The 22,150-nt window shown below is 38.3% G+C and overlaps 2 protein-coding genes across 2 annotated transcripts; both read left to right on the forward strand.

Moving 5' to 3' along the window:
* The first annotated feature begins 6,185 nt into the window (after positions 1-6,185).
* On the forward strand, positions 6,186-7,960 carry LOC104440642 (berberine bridge enzyme-like 8). The gene has a single exon (XM_010053565.3). It carries the CDS (start codon positions 6,204-6,206, stop codon positions 7,812-7,814), a length of 1,611 nt encoding a protein of 536 aa, XP_010051867.3. The 5' UTR covers positions 6,186-6,203; the 3' UTR covers positions 7,815-7,960.
* An 8,974-nt stretch (positions 7,961-16,934) lies between these two features.
* LOC104442457 (berberine bridge enzyme-like 8) lies at positions 16,935-20,801 on the forward strand. Its single transcript, XM_010055894.3, is given in 3 exon segments — positions 16,935-16,953; positions 19,184-19,379; positions 19,381-20,801. Coding segments are annotated over 3 exon segments (1,575 nt in total). The 3' UTR covers positions 20,741-20,801.
* The last annotated feature ends 1,349 nt before the right edge of the window (positions 20,802-22,150 follow it).

Raw genomic sequence — 22,150 nt, forward strand, 5'->3', positions numbered from 1 at the left:
GACACCATCAATTAAACTTAATACCTTTAATGTGTCCCATGATGACAGCTTAATTGAGTAAGGTCAATAACACATTTGCCATTAGAATAAACAAATATGGAGATAATGGGTCACCTTGTCTGAGGCCTCTTGAAGGGGAAAAGTAAGGAAGGGGCTCGCCATTAAATTTCACACTCAAGGAAGTAGTAGATACACATTGCATAATCCATCGAACCCATGTAGGATGGAAACCTAGTTTGTGGAGGTAGTCATGTAGGAAATCCCACTCAACACAATCATACGCCTTTTGCATGTCTATCTTTAGGATTGAATTGAATTTGTGCTTTCTCTTCCTGATCTTAAACTGGTGAAGAACCTCTTGCACGATCAAGATATTATCTTGGATCTGTCGCCCACTTACAAAGGCTGACTGTTCCTTAGTTATGAGAGAGTTCAACCAAAGTTTAAGGCGGTTAGCTAGCACCTTGGAGATAATTTTGTAGGCGAAATTGCATAGGCTAATGGGGCGGTATTGCTCTAGCTTTTCTGGATAGGGTATCTTAGGGATCAAAGTAAGAAAGGTTTGATTGATACTTGGAGGCATCTGGCTTGTCATAAAGAAATGATGTACTTGAAGCAAAAGATCATCTTTAATAATGTCCCAATGTTTATGATAAAACGAGCCACTGAGTCCGTTAGGGCCAGGGGCCTTTGTTGTCCCTAATTGGAATGTGGCATGTCTAACCTCTTCCATTGTAACCTTAGCAATCAGCAGATCATTAATTTCAGTACTTACAATCTGCGGACACTGGGCAAGGATAGGACCGTAATCCCGTGACCCTTGAGTTGTATATAATTTCGAAAAGAAAGTTGTCGTCATACCTTGTAGGGCGCGAGGGTCACGAATCCACTGCTGGTTCTCATCTTGTAGTATTGTAATGCGATTTCAAGACCTTCTTTGTAGAGTAGATGCATGAAAGAATCTAGTGTTCTTATCCCCCCACTTCATCCATTGTATTCCAGATCTCATGGCCCAGTATTGCTCTTCATGCTGCCAAGTCCTTGTGATGTCCTCTTTGAGTTTGGTTGCTTCCTCTCTGTGATAATTTAAATGCTGTTGGTTTGTCAGATTTTGTAGCTAGTGTTGTAGTGTAATGACTCTAGTCTGTCCATTTGAAAACTTCGTACGACTCCATGTAGATAGAGCTGTGCTGATATGTTTCAACTTTGAAAGAAAAACTGGATGATTGGGATGAATAAAAATCCACGCCATAGAGATGATCTCGCTATATTCGGCATCATCATTCCAATAGGCTTCATAAATAAAAAGTTAAAAGTTATATTTATGTGAGAAAAACAAAAAGGGCTTTTGGCAGTTTCCAAGTGGGGCGACCTGCGGTTAACGCATAGCAACAGAGGTGCCGGGCGGAGGTAACGAAGACGCGCCTGTGGCTGAGGCGAAGCAGAGGGGTCAGGGGGAGACGGATAGGAGATCAGTCTAGGGTTCGAGTTTAGGTTGGGCTAAATTCCACCCGAAGCTGAGGGTGTTCCTGCCTTCTTCGGGTATCAGCGCATGGTGCAATGTAGCTTCCATGATTTTGGGTACAAACTGAGTTGACCGGTTCCTGGTCGTCTTGCGTTTGAAAGATTTAACATGTGTGCATAAGAAATTAATATTTTATTATCATTAATTTGTGCATATAAGAGAAGCCTAGATAGGCCATTTTAAAGCTGTATAGTAAACACACGTATTGTCTACGAAAAGAACCACCTCAAATCCCCACCACCGATAATAGAAATATCGCGTTTCATCTCCTTTTTAAATCCATGGATCAACGAAATCTTTCAATTTCTTAGTTTACTATGTTCAACTCTATGTATTCCTCTATCCGTAAGTTGCAATGCAATTGATAAAAATGGAATCCGGTCAATTTATTCTTACATAGAATCAGTGATATAGGACACTGGCAATCGGAAACTGGGCAAAAAGACAGCAATGATACAAAAATTATTCAACTGTACCTAATAAGAGGTACTTTCGAAAAGGACAATAAGAGAAAACAGAACAACAAAAAAACACGAATGTCATCCGTACAAAAATTATTCAACTGACTTGGTACACATAAAAAAATTGAATTGATATCGTAATGAATGATGCATGCATTTCCAGATCAAACTATCTAGATTTAGTTTTAGTGCAATCCACCATATAATTGGAATGATTTGCCAATCCATACGGGTCAACGGAGAAAGAAGCAATACACTGGTCCATGTGAAACGCTAACAGATTAGCATTCACTCAAACCGATCTTAGTTGTTGGTTCTCTGTGACCTCATTCCTCTGTCTCTTTTTTCGTATGAGATTTGTTCAAATTGGCATGGAATATGGATCTCTAGGTTGATGTCTAAAAATTGCACTAAAGACAAGCCATACTTACCAAGCATGGGATCTTTTCAAAGTGGATGGATCCCTGAGAGTGATATCAAATGAGAAACAGAAACTAGAACATAAAGAATAATAGGACACGAAAAATGTTTAGAGCACATAGCAGAAATCCGAAAAAGTTCATTTGGGAGATCACCAAGTGGGGGAGCCCAAGGTCCGAGCCCATCAACATCAAATTAGACTCACTTTCACTCAAAAATTTAAATTAATAAGTTGTTGATCAATTATGATATATTATATACTTTAAACCAATTAGTTCTTCGACGTGAGATTTTTTCTAGCACAACACATAAGTGCATGTCAACAATCTCCTCATCATGTGCGAGCTTAGTGTTAGGTCTACTATTCATTAATTCACATATCCTTCTGCACCTACATATCTCAACTTAACATATTTTGATTGAATCCCACTTTGTTGCACATGTTGACAGTAACAACAATAACAATGCCTACCTTCATCCCTAATATCTTTCTCTGAATTGAACCACAAAGGCTCTAGACCACATCATCAAGTTGCCTAAAAAACGGCATTGGTCACAAATCAACCATTGGCACAACAAAAGTCTAACATATTCACAGAAAGATTGCCAAAAAGGAACTCAAGTCCAATCCTGTTAATATATTTAATTGAACGTACATTCACTCAAAAAGCTTAAGTCAATGAATTTTGGGTCAATTACAATATATTAACTACTTCAACTACTTCATACCACAAATCCTCCGAAATGGAACTTTATCTAAGGTAACTTACACTCACATCTCAACAAATAACACCAAGACCTATCACTTTGTTTGCCTTCGCAGCATCAACACTTGTCCAGCTATATCATTGGCACTGTGTGGCCGGGAATTGCTCTCAAAATGATCGCCTATTTTGTTGCCTCTCATGTAAGTTTACTTCTTTTCTATGTCTCTCTTTAATTTCCCATCGCTCTTCTTAATCATTCATAGATTTATTAGGAAAAAAAATTGTACTTGAAAGCTATAACCCTCTTGGCTCCTAATATAATCCTGTCGTTTCGTTTATCACTTTGAGGAAGGAGTGTATGGTGGCTAATAATAGAAAAGGAAGGACCGTTGGGATAAAACTTAGGTCTCTCCTATCGGGCTTGTGAAGTTGGATCACAAAGATCTCAAATTATTCCTTTTAGTATATGATGAAGTGTTGTTGAGGCTATTCATGGACATGGACTGGGATTTTCACAAGACTTTATTCCCCCCTTTCCAACCATGGACCCCCATATGTTATCGTTGAACTTCAGGGACTTCAATAGACAAAGGACGATAGAGCTTATCATAACATTCACACGTCCGACAAAAGAAAAGGATGATAGAAGGTATTTGAAACTTCAAATTTGAACAAGGTGGAGGCGAAAATTCCAGGAACTTGTCACAAAGCGGCATCCATCTAGATGTTCTTTGTTGGGGTGAATTCAAAGGGAGATCAGATGATGTCTGTACATTCTGATCTAAGGATAAAGGACATCAGTGTCTTGTCCCCAATAGCCGGCCCCACTAAAATACTTTTTTTTTTTTTTCATTTATCAAAATCATATTGTCTTCATTGTTCTGATCTTGTCATGAAGGTTGTCAATTTCCGATGGGTACTGCAAATTTCTTGCTGCCTGAGCTGAGCTGAGCTGAGATGTAGTAGAGATGCTGCGTTAAATTCTAGCGTTGCTTAGTAAATGATAAGAAAGTATCCACAATTGTTTTTCGCTAGATGATAAGAAAAAATTAATCCCCTCATCATTTTATTATTAAGTAACGGAGGCTTGTAAACACGACTCGGAGATAAAGATTAATAAGTGCTCTTGCGAAGCTGTTAACCCTATACTTCAAGGAATAAGATATATCTTTAGGACATCACAATTGTTCCTCCCACAGTGGATCGGCCGTTGGGAATTGAGGTTATATGAGAAACAGAAACTAGAACTTCAAGGATAATATGAGATGAACAATCGACGTAATTGATTGGAGTGTTAGGAGAATTCGATTGTATATTCAAATTTGATCTGGTGCGTGAAACTATTAGGACTTGCCGCACAATCACAGAGAAATTAAATAGTAAAAATGAGAAAAAAACACTTGAGACACGGGATTTTATTTTGATTTCCCCTCAAATTGGAGTCACGTCTAGCTGGAAATTTCACTATAAGTATCACATTACACTTCCCGTTTACATCCATTTATTATAAGAAAAAAAAGAATATATGTATATATTATCCAGTAACTATTCATTGAGCCAAGTCAAAACTACCATTAAAGTATAGGCTCAAATTATGAAAGTCCTCTGGTATCACGAAGATGTTGTCCCCTACAACCCACGCTTGGGCATCTCCCAAACCCCTCCCTGCTTACCGGGGAGCAGGACTCCTATACTATCATGTCAAAGGGGAGTATAAATCACATCTTAACACATAGCTCACTAGCATAGCTACTTGCACGGGCCACAATTTAAATTTAACCAATTCATAGGGCTTGCAAGGTATTTTATGAGATTCAGTACTCGTGCATATGGATTATTAAGAAAAAAAGTATGAGACGAATTACATTTGAGGAGATAAAGTATAAGTAGTTTAAAGAAAAAGTTGCTCCTTTATGTCTCATTAATACCTACTTTTTTCCAAGTTCCGACTTCGAGTAATAATCCTAAAACAGGAAGTGCTCTACACTGCCTGTTGCCGCCATATTATGGATGTGGTACACCCCCTTCAAATGTGATCAATGTAAAAATTGGTTAATCACCGTGGTGAATGTGATAAAAATCCCCACAGTTATTGATTTATCACGTGATCTTATGATTGATTTACAAAATAATGGGAGCATACTTATCATGTTTAAGAAGGAACTATGAACCAAGCCACAATGTTTTATGAAAAACAGGAAAAAGATGAAGAAGAACCGCATCGCGGTATAAATCACGGACCATCTATGAACTCTCTAGAGATCAATTCTCTACTGTATCTTATCATATCCAAATTCGTTTGGTCGTAGTTCGTATAGGCTACCTTACCAAAAATACTTCGAGAATTTCCAAATAAATATTTATTTTTGTGTTACGTCACTTAAGACACTTCGACAAATGAATTGGGATACGATGGGAACTGATCCTCGAGAGAGCGTTGAAGCTCATATAAAAACTAGGCGAAAGTTAGAGATGAGCGAATATCTCATGCAAGTTTTGAATGCTGATGCGAAATATACCTTCAAGGTTTTGACCTCAAAAGTTGTAAGGATAAGAGCTCTAGAAGCGCATGTCATCACGCAAGTTCTTATTTAATAACTAAAATTGAATTAAGCAAAGCCAGTTTCTCCACGAACGAGATCACAATAATCATCAACAAAGAACGTTGACCCTCTTACTTTTCGTAAGTTGACATTTTCACATTTTGACCTTGAAATTGTAAGGATAAGAGCCCCAGAAGTGATGTCCATGCGCAAGTACATTTAAAAACTAACTGAAACGAATTAAGAAAAGCCAGTCTTCTCCATTATTGAGATCACTGAAATCGTTAACTAAGAATGTCCCCTCTTATTTATTCTAAGTTGGTTGTTTTGTTTTGTTTTTGTTTTTGTTTTTTTAATTTTTTTTTTCAAGATTTGTACTTGAGAATTTTCCAGTCAAGATTGGAGGTGGCTTGTGAGATTTTCTCATTTCGATTATCATTGACTTTCTCTTTTTTCCTAAATTCTTATCCGGCCCCATTTCCTATAAAAGACCGACATGCACAACTCAATATCTCACCCAGCAAACACATTGGAACTAAACCCTAAAATGGGAACTTCATTTCCAAACTCCAAGACTCTCTACCTCTTCTTCCTCATAGTGTTGTTCATAGGTTCATTTTCTTCACCTTCTAAAGCCTTTGCAAACGAAAGCCTAACCCAATGCCTCATAAACCATTCCCAACCTTCGCACCCAATAACCTCAGCCATATACACACCCAATAAATCTTCTTACTCAAACGTTCTTCAATCTTACATACGAAACCTGCGCTTCAACACCTCCGACACACCAAAACCCACTCTCATCCTCACCGCACTCCATGAATCCCATGTGCAAGCTGCCATCGTTTGCGCCCAGAAGCTCTCAGTCCAGATGAAGATCCGAAGCGGAGGCCACGACTATGAGGGCATATCCTACGTCTCCATCTTCTCGCCTTTCTTCATCCTTGACATGTTCAATCTCCGTTCTGTCGATGTTGACATTGAGGCTGAGACGGCATGGGTCCAGGCAGGGGCTACCCTCGGTGAGGTCTACTATGGGATAGCGGCAAAGAGCAAGGTCCATGGCTTTCCGGCTGGGGTTTGCCCCACGGTGGGTGTCGGTGGCCACTTCAGTGGTGGCGGCTATGGCAACATGATGAGGAAGTACGGGCTCACCGTCGACAACATAGTTGATGCGCGCATAATCAACGTCAATGGGGAAATACTGGATAGGGAATCCATGGGAGAAGACCTCTTTTGGGCCATAAGAGGTGGAGGTGGTGCGAGCTTCGGCGTCGTCCTCGCTTACAAGATCAACCTTGTCCGAGTCCCCCAGACAGTGACCGTCTTCAGTGTTCCAAGGACGTGGGAGCAAAACGCGACCGAGGTCGTGTACAAGTGGGAACAAGTGGCGCCCCAACTGCATGAGGATCTCTTCATAAGGCTGACAATGGACGTGGTCAATGGAACAAAGGCCGGAGAGAAAACAATAAGAGCCACGTTTATCGCGCTTTTCCTTGGAGATGCTCAAAGGCTTCTTTCCTTGATGATCAATAGTTTTCCCGAGCTAGGCTTGCGGAGCTCAGATTGCATCGAAATGAGTTGGGTCGAGTCCACGCTTTTCTGGACCAATTTCCCGATCGGGACTCCAGCCGATGCTTTGCTTTCGCGCACACCACAAGTCTTGACACATTTGAAGAGAAAGTCCGACTACGTGAAGCAAATCATACCGAAGGACGGATTGGAGCTCATTTGGAGGAGGATGATCGAGCTCGAAAGGCCGATGTTGACCTTCAATCCTTATGGAGGCAAGATGAGCGAGATTCCCCCGACCAACACCCCATTTCCACATAGGGCCGGGAACCTATGGAAGGTACAGTATGCGACAAATTGGGATGAGAACGGGGACGAAGCGGCACGACACTACATCGAGCTGACGAGGAAGCTCTATCGTTACATGACGCCCTTCGTGTCGAAGAACCCGAGAGAAGCGTTCTTGAATTATAGGGACCTTGATTTGGGAATTAACCACAATGGAGACGAGAGCTATGAGGAAGGGAGAGTGTATGGGGTCAAGTACTTCAAAGGCAATTTCAACAGGTTGGTGGAGATAAAGACCAAAGTCGATCCTGGTAATTTCTTCAGAAATGAACAGAGCATTCCGGTTCTCCCCCAGTAAAAAGAAAGTGAAGTGCCCAACAAATAAGATCTGCTGATCCTTCACAATGGACACTTCATTAGTTCAGAGGATTTTAAGTTTGTATGATGAATAAATCAGAATTTGTGAATAAGAATAAAGAGAGTGACGATGGGTCTTCATTCTTCTTTCTTGGGCTTTCTTGCACTCGTTATTTGCTAGTAGTTATGTATACAATCAATTTAAGGCAAATTCTACATAAAACATTAATTTGAAAGAGTGTACGGTTATATTCCTTAACTCAAGGTTGGATGAGGCTGCTTCTTTGAAATTTCTTTTGCGCAAAGAGTGTATTCTCTATCTTCTCTTTATTTTCGTAACAAAATTCTTCTTGCACAAATCAACCATCCATGTGCAAATTATTTTTCACATTGGTGGTAAACTGCTATTTGACGGGCTTGGGCTGAGTCCACGTCTGGCCCAAACAATTGCGAGTCCTATTAACGCCCAAACTTGTGGCTCTGGGCAAGTGCCCAATCGGAAAGATGAGCTAGCTGGGCCCGCCTATCCAGCCACCTTTTTCTTATTTTTTATTATTTGAAAGTTCAAATAGAATACGAGATCAATGAGAAAAGGTGAATAAATTAATTTTTAGTTATTTTTTTTATTTTTTATCACTTTACTTATGTGTTTTATAATATTTCTCTACATTTAAAATTTGAGCTTATTTCTGTCGTGTTTATGTTTATAAAATTTAAATATCAAGATTGGATTATTAATAAAACATAATTGTATGTTAATAAATATAGGGCCCGGCCGGCGGTCAAGGCCCTGCACGCTTCTTCTCACTGGTCGAGCCTGGATATCTTGTCATGCCCGCCTAGTGAGTATAAAAAGTCCAACCAAGCCTGCTTAACGCCACCTGCTCGCCGATCAAGTTTACTTATAATGGACCCAATAAAGTTCCAAAGTATAATTTGACAAGCAGGGTTAAAGTACTAGCATAAATACAGCTTTTGAATTCGGTTTCCGTAGAGGACAAGAGTATCTGTTTTCGTAGTACAATAAATTGGGAAACTTTATCACAATTTGCGTAGCATCCGCTGATGTCCATTTTAATTTAATTTTTCTTTTGTAAAGACTATTTATGCATAAAAAGAAATTGAAAGGGCTAAACTTGTACGTGAACTCAATTACGAATTTGGGGTATAAGACCCAATTTTCAGGAAAACAACTTTAGTTGAAAAATTATGGGGTGCATGACAAACCTTTGTTTTTGTTCCAGAAATAATTTTTCAATTCCAGACTTGTTTCTGGAATAGAAATCCATTTGATAAACCTATTTTATTTTTCTATTTCTAAAATAGATTATTGTTCCAAAAATAGGTTTGGAATAGAAATTAGAAATGAAAAATAAAAATTATTTTCTACTTCTCTATTTCTGTAACAGAATTGAGAAATAAAAATTATTATTATCATTCGTTAACCGATTCTTCATCCGTTGCCGTCAACCACCGTCCGCGGGCCACCGCCGCCGCCGCCGATCACCGGCCACCCACCGTCGTCGGTTGCCGCCTACCGCTGTCCGAAAAGAAAAAAATTTATGTTGTTATCAAACGAATTTCTATTTTTAGAATAGAAATTTTGTGTCGTTATCAAACGGTTATTTTTGCTTAAAAATTTTTCTAGAAATAGAAATAGAAAAATCTATTTCTCTTCCATAACCTATTTCTGAACATAATGGTTATCATTCACCCCCTTATTATCCTCTGAACAAATATTAGATTTGGAAATGCTATCATATAAAGTATATCTTCGTAAGATACGTGTCCAAATAATTGCATCAAGGTGGAGAAAATGATTGAAAAAAAGAAGAAAAAAGCAGACCTTATTATCCTCGCATTTCATCTTGATTCTGTCATGGAATTGAATGCCCTCCTATTTTTGCTGGCAATTAAAAAAAATGTTGATTCGAAGTGAAGATTGGTGTGGTTATGACTCGTGAGTTGTGAAAGTTGAAGTCTAAGATGCAAACTTCACCTTAAAAAAAAAAAAAAAAAAAAAAATTCCCCAACTCGTTAAACAAACAGAATGTAACCCCTCGAAAATGTTTTAAGATAAGCTAAATGTCCGAACCTGTCCTCCACCCCTTTTCTTCTTAAAAATCCAATTCTTTATATAAGGGTATCAAATTAATGTTTTATGATAATTTCTTATATCTTCAACTAATCAAAACATTAATAGTGCTAGCAATATTAGGATATTTAAACATCTCTTAGAGATATTTAGGATAGTTTCTCTTATTTCAATATGAACTTTGATTATGCATACCTATGTTGATTTCCTTTGATATTCTCTATCTAAACTTATAAATAGGCTTTCAACGTATTCTTTTCAATACATTGACATATATTGAAATCTCCCAATTCTCTCTTCCCAATTTTATTTCTAACTTGGTATGAGAGCTAGTCAATCTTGAAGCGTACTGGGTGCACTGCACACCCAAGTGCGTTTTTGAAGCTAATATTGTTTCTTGTCATTTCTTTCCCAATAAGTCCTAACGACCTTATTATAATTATCTCTAACAAATAGGAAATGTAGCTTATCAAACAACATCCATGGGTTTGATTAAACTATCCCTACTTATCTACAAGTTGTAGATCATGTCAAAAAGCCTCTTCCAAATAGTAGTGCAAGATAGGCACGTGAATGCACTGGGACCGCGTAGAATGTGAATGTTGTTCTATTTTAAGTTGTGATACATAATATACTCATTTGGAGTAAATGAAAGACATGAGTTTGCTTCTATTTTGAATGTGCTTAGTGTTTTTAAGATGAATTTTATCCATCTATGAAGTGAATGCGGATTAGCGTAGACAAAGAAAATGTGAATAATAGAAATGTCAGACTAGTTTTATATTTGCTTTCTCGCACGGATATTTTCCTTTAGAACTAGTGGTGGCATACATAGAGATGAGACTCGAGAGCTCAAAAAGATCATAGGCAGACATCATGCTTAACAATAATTATCTCCAACAATTAGGAAAGGTAGCTTATCAAACAACATCCATGGGTTTTGATTAAACTATCCCTACTTATCTACAAGTAGCAAATCATGTGACGAAGCCTCTTCCAAATAGAAGTGCAAGATAGGCACGTGAATGCATTGGGATTGCGTAGAATGTGAATGTTTCTATTTTATATTGTGATACATAATATACTCTTTTTGAAGTAAATGAAAGACATGAGTTTGCTTCTATTTTGAATGTGCTTAATGTTCTTAAGATGAACTGTGTTCATCTATGAAGTGAATGCTGATACACGTAGACAAATAAAATGTGAATAATAGAAATGTCAAACTGGTTTTAGATTTGCTTTCTTGCACGGTTATTTTCCTTTAGAACTAGTGGCGGCATGCATAGAGATGAGATTCAAGAGCTCAAAAAGATCAGAGGGAGACATCATGCTTAACAATAATGACGAGACTCTTAGATATAAGAATGAGATGAGGTGAATGGATGTGATATAAATTTTAAGGAACAATAATTGAAAATGTCTCTCTTTTAGAATTTGGGTTTGTCAAATGATGATGACTAGCTGAGGTTCTCGTAGTGCTTATATATGCATTACAACTAACACTAACACTAACTTAAGCCCCAAGGATAGAATGAAATCATATAGCACGTGATTCATACCACATGTGTTGATCAATTGGATAGTGGGAGGGAAAATTGTAATAATTGAAATTAATGCGGACACTCCACCGTGTGAAATCTTGAAGGCTATCTGAAAGCTACGTTTAGTGCAGCAATTTCAAAGATATTTGGATCTCCGAAGGCCTTAGAGACAAAGTTTTAGTGTTTGGTAACACAATCTCGAAGGCCTTTAGTGCAAAGTTGAGTTTTGAAAATGCTCAAAAGTCCTGATTACTTGGGAATAGTTTTGGATTCTTAGCATTCTGTAACTGTCACTTTGGGGATTTAGTGAATTGCTTTTTTCCATTCTTATCCTCACTAATGTTTTTATGTTCCTATTTTACCCTTGCGGTTACTCTAGACACATTGCTCATCGCCTCTCAAATAGAGATGATTGTGCCACCATATCTAGCTTGTTGAGGGTTGTGTGACGTTGGCAAGCTTCGTCAAGATTTGCTCGATGCCGGCAAGCTTTGCCCAAGTGAAATCCATCTCACCTGGGGCCGAGGATCACATGAGGGTTGTCGAGGACTGCGTGATAAGAATCGCTGAGGGTTGCGTGAGAGGGGAGTAGAGGAAGTTGGGGTGGCGGGCTTCATGAGGTCAAAGTTGCTTTTTAAAGTGTATTACCAAAATATATTTGCATTGAATAAAACTCACTGGATGCAAAGTCATTTTGTCTAGATGCAATGTCATTCTCTGAAAGCTTTCTTAAATGCACCGATATAATACCCTAAAAAAATTTGGCTAAATTTCCTAATCTGGATCTAGTGATTGCTACCGAAGCATGTTTTCTCTAGTCAAGAATGATGTGACCTCTAGGAGATGTTAGGAAACAAGCTAAGGTCAAATGGAGAGATTCGAGTAGAAAAGGAAGACCAATTTATGTTTACATTGATACATATATACACTAGTTAATTGGTACATGATTGAATCAAACATGTTTTTTTTACAGGGTTTAAAGGTGCTGAACTGATGCAAAAAATTACTTTTAGGATATAACAAGATCATTTACTGTGACTAACTAGTGCATAATAAGCTGAATGTAGGTGCGCTCATCAGTTGTATGACCAATATGCCTGTGTGAATTGATCCATTGGGGAACTACTTGCAAATGATGGTTAAATATGTATATGGGATATGAAATTCTGTCCAACACACAATATGAGAGTGGGAAATGATAGGTTTTTTGGATTGAGTTGGGCCGACCATGATGGGCTGATCCAACCCAGCCAATTCTGTTTCAAAGCTCCCTGGGTGGAACAGTTGAGAAGGAAGAGAAAATTTTCTCCTCCTTGTTTTATGGGCTTGCATGGAATATTGAAGGGTTTTTTTTTTTTTTTTTTAAGTGAGTGAAGGGCTTGTGTACGTGGGTAGAAGACTCGTTCGAGTAAACAAAGAGCAAGGGGAATATAAACAGTGATCTACAAGCAAGTTTTGTGTCGATCAAGGTCATATTTGGTTGTTAATATTAATCATGTAGAACTTTACATCACATAACAAATGCAAAAAGATTCCATTGCATTTAACTTAAATTGCACCGTATATATTTTCTAATTTTTGAAATAAATATCTTAGGTGAAATGGAAATCATGTAATTTATACTAGGAATTAATATAAATTATTTTCTAGTTTAATTTAGGTCATCTTATAGATTCAAGCAATTTCCCATTTTAATTTGTTATTTAGTGCAATGAAGTTCCCTTATTTATGAAATCTCCGATTCACAAAAGTAAAATGTTCTCTTGCATTTTGCTTGGATTTCCAATTATCCATAAATAGATTACTAGAGACTTCTAATTTAATTAAAATGCATGATTAAATTAAAACTTTAAAGTTGTGATTGATATGAGCTTGGTAGAGTTTGCGTTATATATTTGTTTAGTAATTTATTATCTTTTCCTTAGCAGTCATCTTTAGAAAGGTCGTGACAGCTAGTTGATTGGACCATTGGGCTACCACTTAGGACGGTTGGCCACACTTAGCTTAACTTTTTGCCAAGGGTCCTTCGTTGCTAAGTCAAGCTTTGAGACGTGGCTCTGCCAGCAATTGGTCATGTGCCCCAAAGCGCCATCATGAATATTTTTTTACATTTGAAGAAATAATGCTTTATGAAAATTTTACCTAGTTTGGAGTTTTCCATTCCACGTTCAGTTGATCTGAGTATTGTGCCTACAAAAGCTCGTGGCATAGGTGTTCTTAAGTATGTCGAGGTTGTAGATTTTGAGAATTGGGCCGGGCGATTAATCGTGGCGACATATTATGATATTTTTTGCATTAATTTGATTGACTTGAGTTTCACGGTGTCCGAAACCTTATGATTTAACTTTTGCGGTCAAATTAGTTGATTGGGTAGATACCTTAACTTTTAAAAAGAAGATTTTGATTGAAAATTCCAGACACTTCACGGTTAGAAGTGCAGATGCCTTTTTTTTTTTTTTTTTTTTTTTACTGAGATTTGGGCCAAATTTTGATTGGAAACTAGCCCCGTCAAGGTCTCCATGGAAGAGTATAATTGGGTTGCGCTTTGTGGTTGCCTTCCAAGATACCCAATGTACTTGAATCATATGGCTGAATCACTGAATCACTAGACATCACCATTCTAAACCATTCTAAACCATGTTTGTCTAATATCGATAAGGATGAAATCATGATTTTCACAGTTGGCTAATGAGATTATATTAATTTAGTCATGAGCTTTCCAATGACTCAATAATCACATTGATCGGAATTTTCTCAAATGGAGTATTGAGACTTTTCATCTCAACTTACTATTTAGCCCGAATTACAAAACTATCGATCTTGACACAATTCTAAAAGTTGTACAACACTTTCAGAAAGTTTTGAGATGCTAGTGGATGGTTGAAAGTAAATCAAAAGTTGAAAGTTGCATATTTATACGAGAAAAATAACAAGGGTTTTTGGTGGTTTTCAAGTGGGCCGGCCCGTGGTTAACGCATGGCGGTCACGGGGCTCGTGGTGATGGGAACAGAGCAACAACAGAGGTGCCGGGTGAAGGCAACGACGACGCGCCTGTGGTTGTGGCGAAGCAGAGGGGTCAGGGGGAGACAGAGGAGATCAGTCTAGGGTTCGAGTTTAGGTTGGGGTAAATTCCACCAAAGCTGAGGGTGTTCTGTCTTTTTGGCGTATCTGCACATGGTGCCATGTGGCTTTCCGGATTTTGGGCACAAATTGAGTCGACCGGTTCCTTGTCGTCTTGTGTTCGAAAGATTAACATGTGTGCATAGGACATTGATTTTATTATTATCATTAATTTGTGCATACAAGAGAAGCTTCGGCAGAAATTTCGCGTTTCATATCTTCTTTTTAAATTCATCGACACTGGCAATTGGAAGTTGGGCAAAAAGACAGCTCATTCAAAAATTATTCAACTGTGACTAATAAGAGGTACTTTAGAAAAGGACAGTAAGAGAAGAAAACAACACAATGAAAAACACGGAATGTCAATTGTACAAAAATTACTCAACTGACCTGATATACGTAAACTGAATTAGTGCCATAAAAAATGATGCGTATGCATTCTGTAAGTGAACCCCGCCAGATCGAACTATCTAGATTTGATTTTAATGCAATGCACCAGATCTGTGGAATAATTTGCCAATGCATATGGGTCAATGGAGAAAGAAGCAATATACTTGTCCATGTGAAACACTGATGGATTAGCATTCACTTCCTCAATTTAGTCGTTGGTTCCCTATGTCCTTGTTGCTCCATCTCTTTTTAAGTATGAGATTTGTTCAAATTGGCATGGAATGTGGATCTATAGGTTGATGTTCAAAAAATGCACTAAAGACAAGCCATATACCAAGTGTGGGATCGTTTTAAAGTGGATGGACCATTGAGAAGTGATGTCAAATGAGAAATGAAAACTAAAAATTAAAGAATAATAGAGATGAATAATTTTTAGAGTAACCATCCGCCGCAGTGGCTTAGCTGGGTAGGCGCTAGACTTCCATCGAGGAGATCTAGTGTTCGAAGCTCCTACAATGCAAGTTGTAGGAAGGCTAGCTTTGAGTCTCTTGGCAACTTACCCGGTGGCACGTGTGTGGTGGCTAGCACATGTCGCCCCCAGTGGTTTACCTTTGACTGCCAATTGTGCGGGGTTCCCTCGGTCACCAAAAAAAAAAAAAAATTAGAGTACATAGCAGAAACCTGCAAAACTTCATTTGGGAGATCACCAATAGGGGAACCCAAGGTCTGAGCCTATCAACATATCAAATTATACTCATTTTCACTCAAAAGTTAAATTAATGAGTTATAGATCAATTAGGGTACATTAAATGCTTCAAACCAATTAGTTCTTTGATGTGAGATTTTTTCTAGCACAACACATAAATGCATGTCAACAATCTCTTCATCACCTATGAGCTTAGTGTTAGGTCTATTATCATGAATTCACGTATCCTTCTGCACCAACATGTCTCAACTTAACATATCTCAATTGAATCTCCACTTTGTTGCCCATGCAAATAGTGACAACAATATCAATGTCTACATTCATCCCTAATCTATTTCTCCGGATTGAACCAAGAAGGCTCCGGACCAAATCATCAAAGTTGCTTGAAAAACAGCATTGGTCACAAATCAACTATTGGCACAACCAAAGCCAGATATCTTCATGGAGAGATCACCAAGAAGGAGCTTAAGTCCTATCTTGTTATCATATCTAGTTGGACATAAATTCACTCAAAAAGCTTAAGCCAATAGATTTTGGGTCAACTACGATATATTAACTATTGCATATCACAAATCCTGCAAGGTGGAACTTTTTCTAAAATAACTTGCACTTACACCTCAACAAATAACACCAAGACCTACCACTTCATTTGCCTTCGCAACATCAAAACTTGTCCAGCTACATCATTGGCACTGTTTGGCGGGGGATTGCTCTCAACATGATCGCCTATTTTGTTGCCTCTCATGTAACTTTACTTCTTTTCTATGTCTCTCTTTAATTTTCCATCGCTCTTCTTAATCATTAATATAACTTTTTTGGCTCCTAAAATAAACCTGTCATTTCGTTTATCACTTTGAGGAAGGAATTTATGGTGGCTAGAAATAGAAAAAGGAAGGAATGATGGGATAAAACTTAGGAGTCTCTTAACGTGCTTGTGAAGTTGGATCACAAGGATCTTCTTTTTCTCTTTTTACGCCCAAAGGAACACACAGATCTCAAATTCTTCCTTTTAGTATATGATGAAGTGTTGTTGAGGCTACTCATGGACATGGACTGGGATTTTCACAAGACTTTATTCCCCCCTTTCCAACCATGGACCCCCAGATGTTATCGTTGAACTTCAGGGACTTCAATAGACAAAAAGACGATAGAGCTTACCATAACAATTACACGACCGACAAAAGAAAAATATAATAGAAGTTATTTGCAACTTCAAATTTGGACAAGGTGGGGGCGAAATCTCCAGGAACTTGTCACAAAGCCGGATCCATGTGGACGTTCTTTGTCGGTTGGTACCTTCTAATGCAAGGAGAGGACATCAGTGTCTTGTATATAATAGCAGGCTCCACTAAAGCTCCATTCATTTTACGAAATATAACTTTCAAGAAAACATTTGTTAAATCTTCTGATGTTCGTTTCACAGAAAATGAATTAATTGCAGAAAACATTTTTCATGAAGGGAAAATAGTGTTTTAAGATAGAAGAAAATGTTTTCCACTTTTGAGAAGTGGAAACATTTTCCACACCTTCTTTCACCTCACTTTCTTTTATTAAATACATCTTCTTTTTATTTATTTTTTGGTTATTTTTTTAAATCTACTTCTTAATTATTTTTCTTTCGGTTATTTTTTTTAAATCTACTTCTTAATTATTTTTCTTTATATTTCTTTTTTTCCATCTTTCATTTTATTTTTCTTCTTCATTGGCTAGCGACTAACCACAAGCGAGCTGGAGCCTCACCATAGTCCGACGAGGCTCGAGTCCCGGCAAGGCTCGAGCCCCAACCGGAGTCGCCCGATCTAGCGGGGGCTTGAGCTCACCGACGCAAGCAACCTCGGCCTTACCCTCACTAACCTATGGTGAGGCTCCATCTTACCTATGGCTGGTCACTGTTATTGCCATAGCTACCAACCGACCAACGAAGAAGAAAAGGAAAAATAAATAAAAAAATAATTATAGATATACTAATAATAAATTTATCTACATTGGTGCATGAAGGAAAATATTTTCCCTATTGAACAGTGAAATGTATTTTCTAGCTCATTTTTAGATTTCGGCCTATCATCCAAAGATATGATGATTTTTTTGAAAAATGACTTTCTGGAAAATATTTTTCAATAACGCTATATTTTCCATGAAATGAACGTAGCCTAAAATACATCTTTTTTCCATTTATAAAGATCATGTTGTATTCATTGTACTGATCTTGTCATGAAGGTTGTCAATTTTCGATGGGCACTAAAAACTTCTTGCTGCTTGAGCTCAGCTGAGCTGTAGTGGAGATGCTGCATTAAATTCTAGTGTTGCTTAGAAAATTATAAGAAAGTATCCACAATTGTTTTTCGCTGGATGATTGAAAATAATAATAATAATAATCCCCTCATCATTTTGTTATAAACTAACAGAAGCTTGCAAACACGACTCTGAAAGAAGGATTAATAAGTACCCTTGCGAAGCTGCTGACCCTCTTTCGCAAATTGACCCTCTTTCACAAGGATTAATAATCCAATTTCTGCATTATCAAGATCGCAATAATCATCAACTAAGAACGTTGACCCTCTTTCGTAAGTTAACTTTTTCAAGTTTTGACCTCGAAATTGAAAGGATAAGAGCCCCAGGAGTGCATGTACTTGCGCAAGTATTTATGAAGTAACTGAAACGAATTAAGAAAAGCCAGATTCTTCATTAATGAGATCAGTAGAATCATCAACCAATTGTCAACCCTCCTATTATTTCTAGGGTTAATACCCTGAAAAAACCCCAAATTGGTACACTTGTGACAAATTTACCCTAAACTATTTTTTTGACCATGAAAAACCCCAAACTGGTAAACTTGTGACAAATTTACCCCGATTGACTATAAAAAAACCCTAAACTGGTACATTTATGACAAATTTATCCCAAACTAATTTATTCAACTGCAAAAATCCCTAAACTGGTAAATTTGTGACAAATATACCCTATGCTAAATTGGATTAATATCACAAAAAAATCATAAAAGTTGTAAACTATAACAAACGGAGCGTAAAATCCTAAATTGGTATACCGATTAACTGTCACGTGTCATTTAACTTAATAATTTGATAATAAAATTTAACGAAAACTAACATAGGGTAAATTTGTCACAAATGTACTAGTTTGAGGTAAATTTGTCAAAGGTATACCAGTTTGGGGTTTTTGGTGGTAAAAAAATAGTTTGTGCTAAATTTGTCACAAGTGTACCAGTTTGGGGTTTTTTAAGGTATTAACCCTTATTTCTAAGTTGGTTTTTTTTTTTTTTTCTCAAGATTTGTAATTGGGAATTTTCTTGTCAAGATTGTAGGTGGCTTGTAAGATCTTCTCATTTCGATTATCATTGACTCTCTCTGTTTTTTATAAATTCCTAGCCGGCCACATTTCCTATAAAAGACCAACATGCAAAACTAAATATCTCACCCAGCAAACACATTTGAACCAAACCCTAAAATGGGAACTTCATTTCCAAACTCCAAAACCCTCTACCTCTTCTCACTCCCTAGTGTTGTTCATAGGTTCATTTTCTTCACCTTCTAAAGCCTTTGCAAACGAAAGCCTAACCCAATGCCTCATAAACCATTCCCAACCTTCGCACCCAATAACCTCAGCCATATACACACCCAACAAATCTTCTTACTCAAACGTTCTTCAATCTTACATACGAAACCTGCGCTTCAACACCTCGGATACGCCGAAACCCGCTCATCCTCACCGCACTCCATGAGTCACATGTGCAAGCTGCCATCGTTTGCACCCAGAAACTCTCGGTCCAGATGAAGATCCGAAGCGGAGGCCACGACTACGAGGGCATATCCTACGTCTCCATCTCCTCGCCTTTCTTCATCCTTGACATGTTCAATCTCCGTTCGGTTGATGTCGACATCGAGGCTGAGACGGCATGGGTCCAGGCGGGGGCCACCCTTGGTGAGGTCTACTATGGTATAGGTGCGAAGAGCAAGGTCCATGGCTTTCCTGCCGGGGTTTGCCCCACCCTAGGCGTCGGTGGCCACTTCAGTGGTGGCGGCTATGGCAACATGATGAGGAAGTACGGGCTCTCCGTCGACAACATAGTCGATGCACGCATAATCAACGTCAATGGGGAAATACTGGATAGGGAATCCATGGGAGAAGACCTCTTTTGGGCCATAAGAGGCGGAGGTGGTGCGAGCTTTGGCGTCGTCCTCGCTTACAAGATCAACCTTGTCCGAGTCCCCAAGACAGTGACCGTCTTCAGTGTCCCAAGGACGTGGGAGCGAAACGCAACCGAGGTCGTGTACAAGTGGGAGCAAGTGGCGCCCAAACTGCATGAGGATCTCTTCATAAGGTTGACAATGGACGTGGTCAATGGAACAAAGGCCGGAGAGAAAACAATAAGAGCCACGTTTATCGCACTTTTCCTTGGAGATGCTCAAAGGCTTCTTTCCTTGATGAGCAATAGTTTTCCCGAGCTAGGCTTGCGGAGCTCATATTGCATCGAAATGAGTTGGGTCGAGTCCACGCTTTTCTGGACCAATTTCCCGATCGGGACTCCAGCCGATGCTTTGCTTTCGCGCACACCACAAGTCTTGACACATTTGAAGAGAAAGTCCGACTACGTGAAGCAAATCATACCGAAGGACGGATTGGAGCTCATTTGGAGGAGGATGATCGAGCTCGAAAGGCCGATGTTGACCTTCAACCCTTATGGAGGCAAGATGGGCGAGATTCCAGCGACCAACACCCCGTTTCCGCATAGGGCCGGGAACCTATGGAAGATACAGTACGCGACAAATTGGGATGAGAACGGGGACGAAGCGGCACGACACTACATCAAGCTGACGAGGAAGCTCCATCGTTACATGACGCCCTTTGTGTCGAAGAACCCAAGAGAAGCGTTCTTGAATTATAGGGACCTTGATTTGGGAATTAACCACAATGGAGACGAGAGCTATGAGGAAGGGAGAGTGTATGGGGTCAAGTACTTCAAGGGCAATTTCAACAGGTTGGTGGAGATAAAGACCAAAGTCGATCCTGGTAATTTCTTCAGAAATGAACAGAGCATTCCGGTTCTTCCCCAGTAAAAAGAAAGTGAAGTGCCCAACAAATAAGATCTGCTGATCCTTCACAATGGACACTTCATTAGTTCAGGGGATTTCAAGTTTATATGGTCAATAAATCAGAATTTGTTTATGAGAATAAAGAGAGTGACGATGGGTCTTCATTCTTCTTTTCTTGGGCTTTCTTGCACTTGTTATTTGCTAGTAGTTATGTATACAATAAATTTAAAGCAAATTCTACACAAACAGCCGCTTACAACATTAATTTGAAAGTGCGTACGGTTATATTCCTTAAATCAAGGTTGGATGAGGCTGCTTCTTTAAAATTTCTTTTGCGCAAAGAGTGTATTCTCTATCTTCTTTTATTTTCGTAACAAAATTCTTCTTGACAAATCAACCATCCATGTGCAAATTATTTGTCACATTGCTGGTAAACTGCTATTGGACGGGCTTGGGCTGAGTCCACGTCTGGCCCAAACAATTGCGAGTCCTATTAACGCCCAAACTTGTGGCTCTGGGCAAGTGCCCAATCGGAAAGATGAGCTAGCTGGGCCTGCCTATCCAGCCACCTTTTTCTTATTTTTTATTATTTGAAAGTTCAAATAGAATACGAGATCAATGAGAAAAAGGTGAATAAATTAATTTTTAGTTCTTTTTTATTATTTTTTTATCATTTTACTTATGTGTTTTATAATATTTCTCTACATTTAAAATTTGAGCTTATTTCTGTCGTGTTTATGTTTATAAAATTTAAATATCAAGATTGGATTATTAATAAAACATAATTGTATGTTAATAAATATAGGGCCCGGCCGGCGGTCAAGGCCCTGCACGCGCTTCTTCTCACTGGTCGAGCCTGGATATCTTGTCATGCCCGCCTAGTGAGTATAAAAAGTCCAACCAAGCCTGCTTAACGCCACCTGCTCGCCGATCAAGTTTACTTATAATGGACCCAATAAAGTTCCAAAGTATAATTTGACAAGCAGGGTTAAAGTACTAGAATAAATACAGCTTTTGAATTCGGTTTCCGTAGAGGATAAGAGTATCTGTTTTCGTAGTACAATAAATTGGGAAACTTTATCACAATTTGCGTAGCATCCGCTGATGTCCATTTTAATTTAATTTTTCTTTGTAAAGACTATTTATGCATAAAAAGAAATTGAAAGGGCTAAACTTGTACGTGAACTCAATTACGAATTTGGGGGTATAAGACCCAACTTTCAGGAAAACAACTTTAGTTGAAAAATTATGGGGTGCATGACAAACCTTTGTTTTTGTTCCAGAAATAATTTTTCTATTCTGCACTGCTTCGGAATGAAAATCCATTTGATAAACCTATTTTATTTTTCTATTTCTAAAATAGATTATTGTTCCAAAATAGGTTTGGAATAGAAATTAGAAATGAAAAATAAAAATTATTTTCTACTTCTCTAT

Source organism: Eucalyptus grandis, chromosome 4 (genome assembly GCF_016545825.1).
Source record: "Eucalyptus grandis isolate ANBG69807.140 chromosome 4, ASM1654582v1, whole genome shotgun sequence".
NCBI classification, from domain to species: domain Eukaryota; kingdom Viridiplantae; phylum Streptophyta; class Magnoliopsida; order Myrtales; family Myrtaceae; genus Eucalyptus; species Eucalyptus grandis.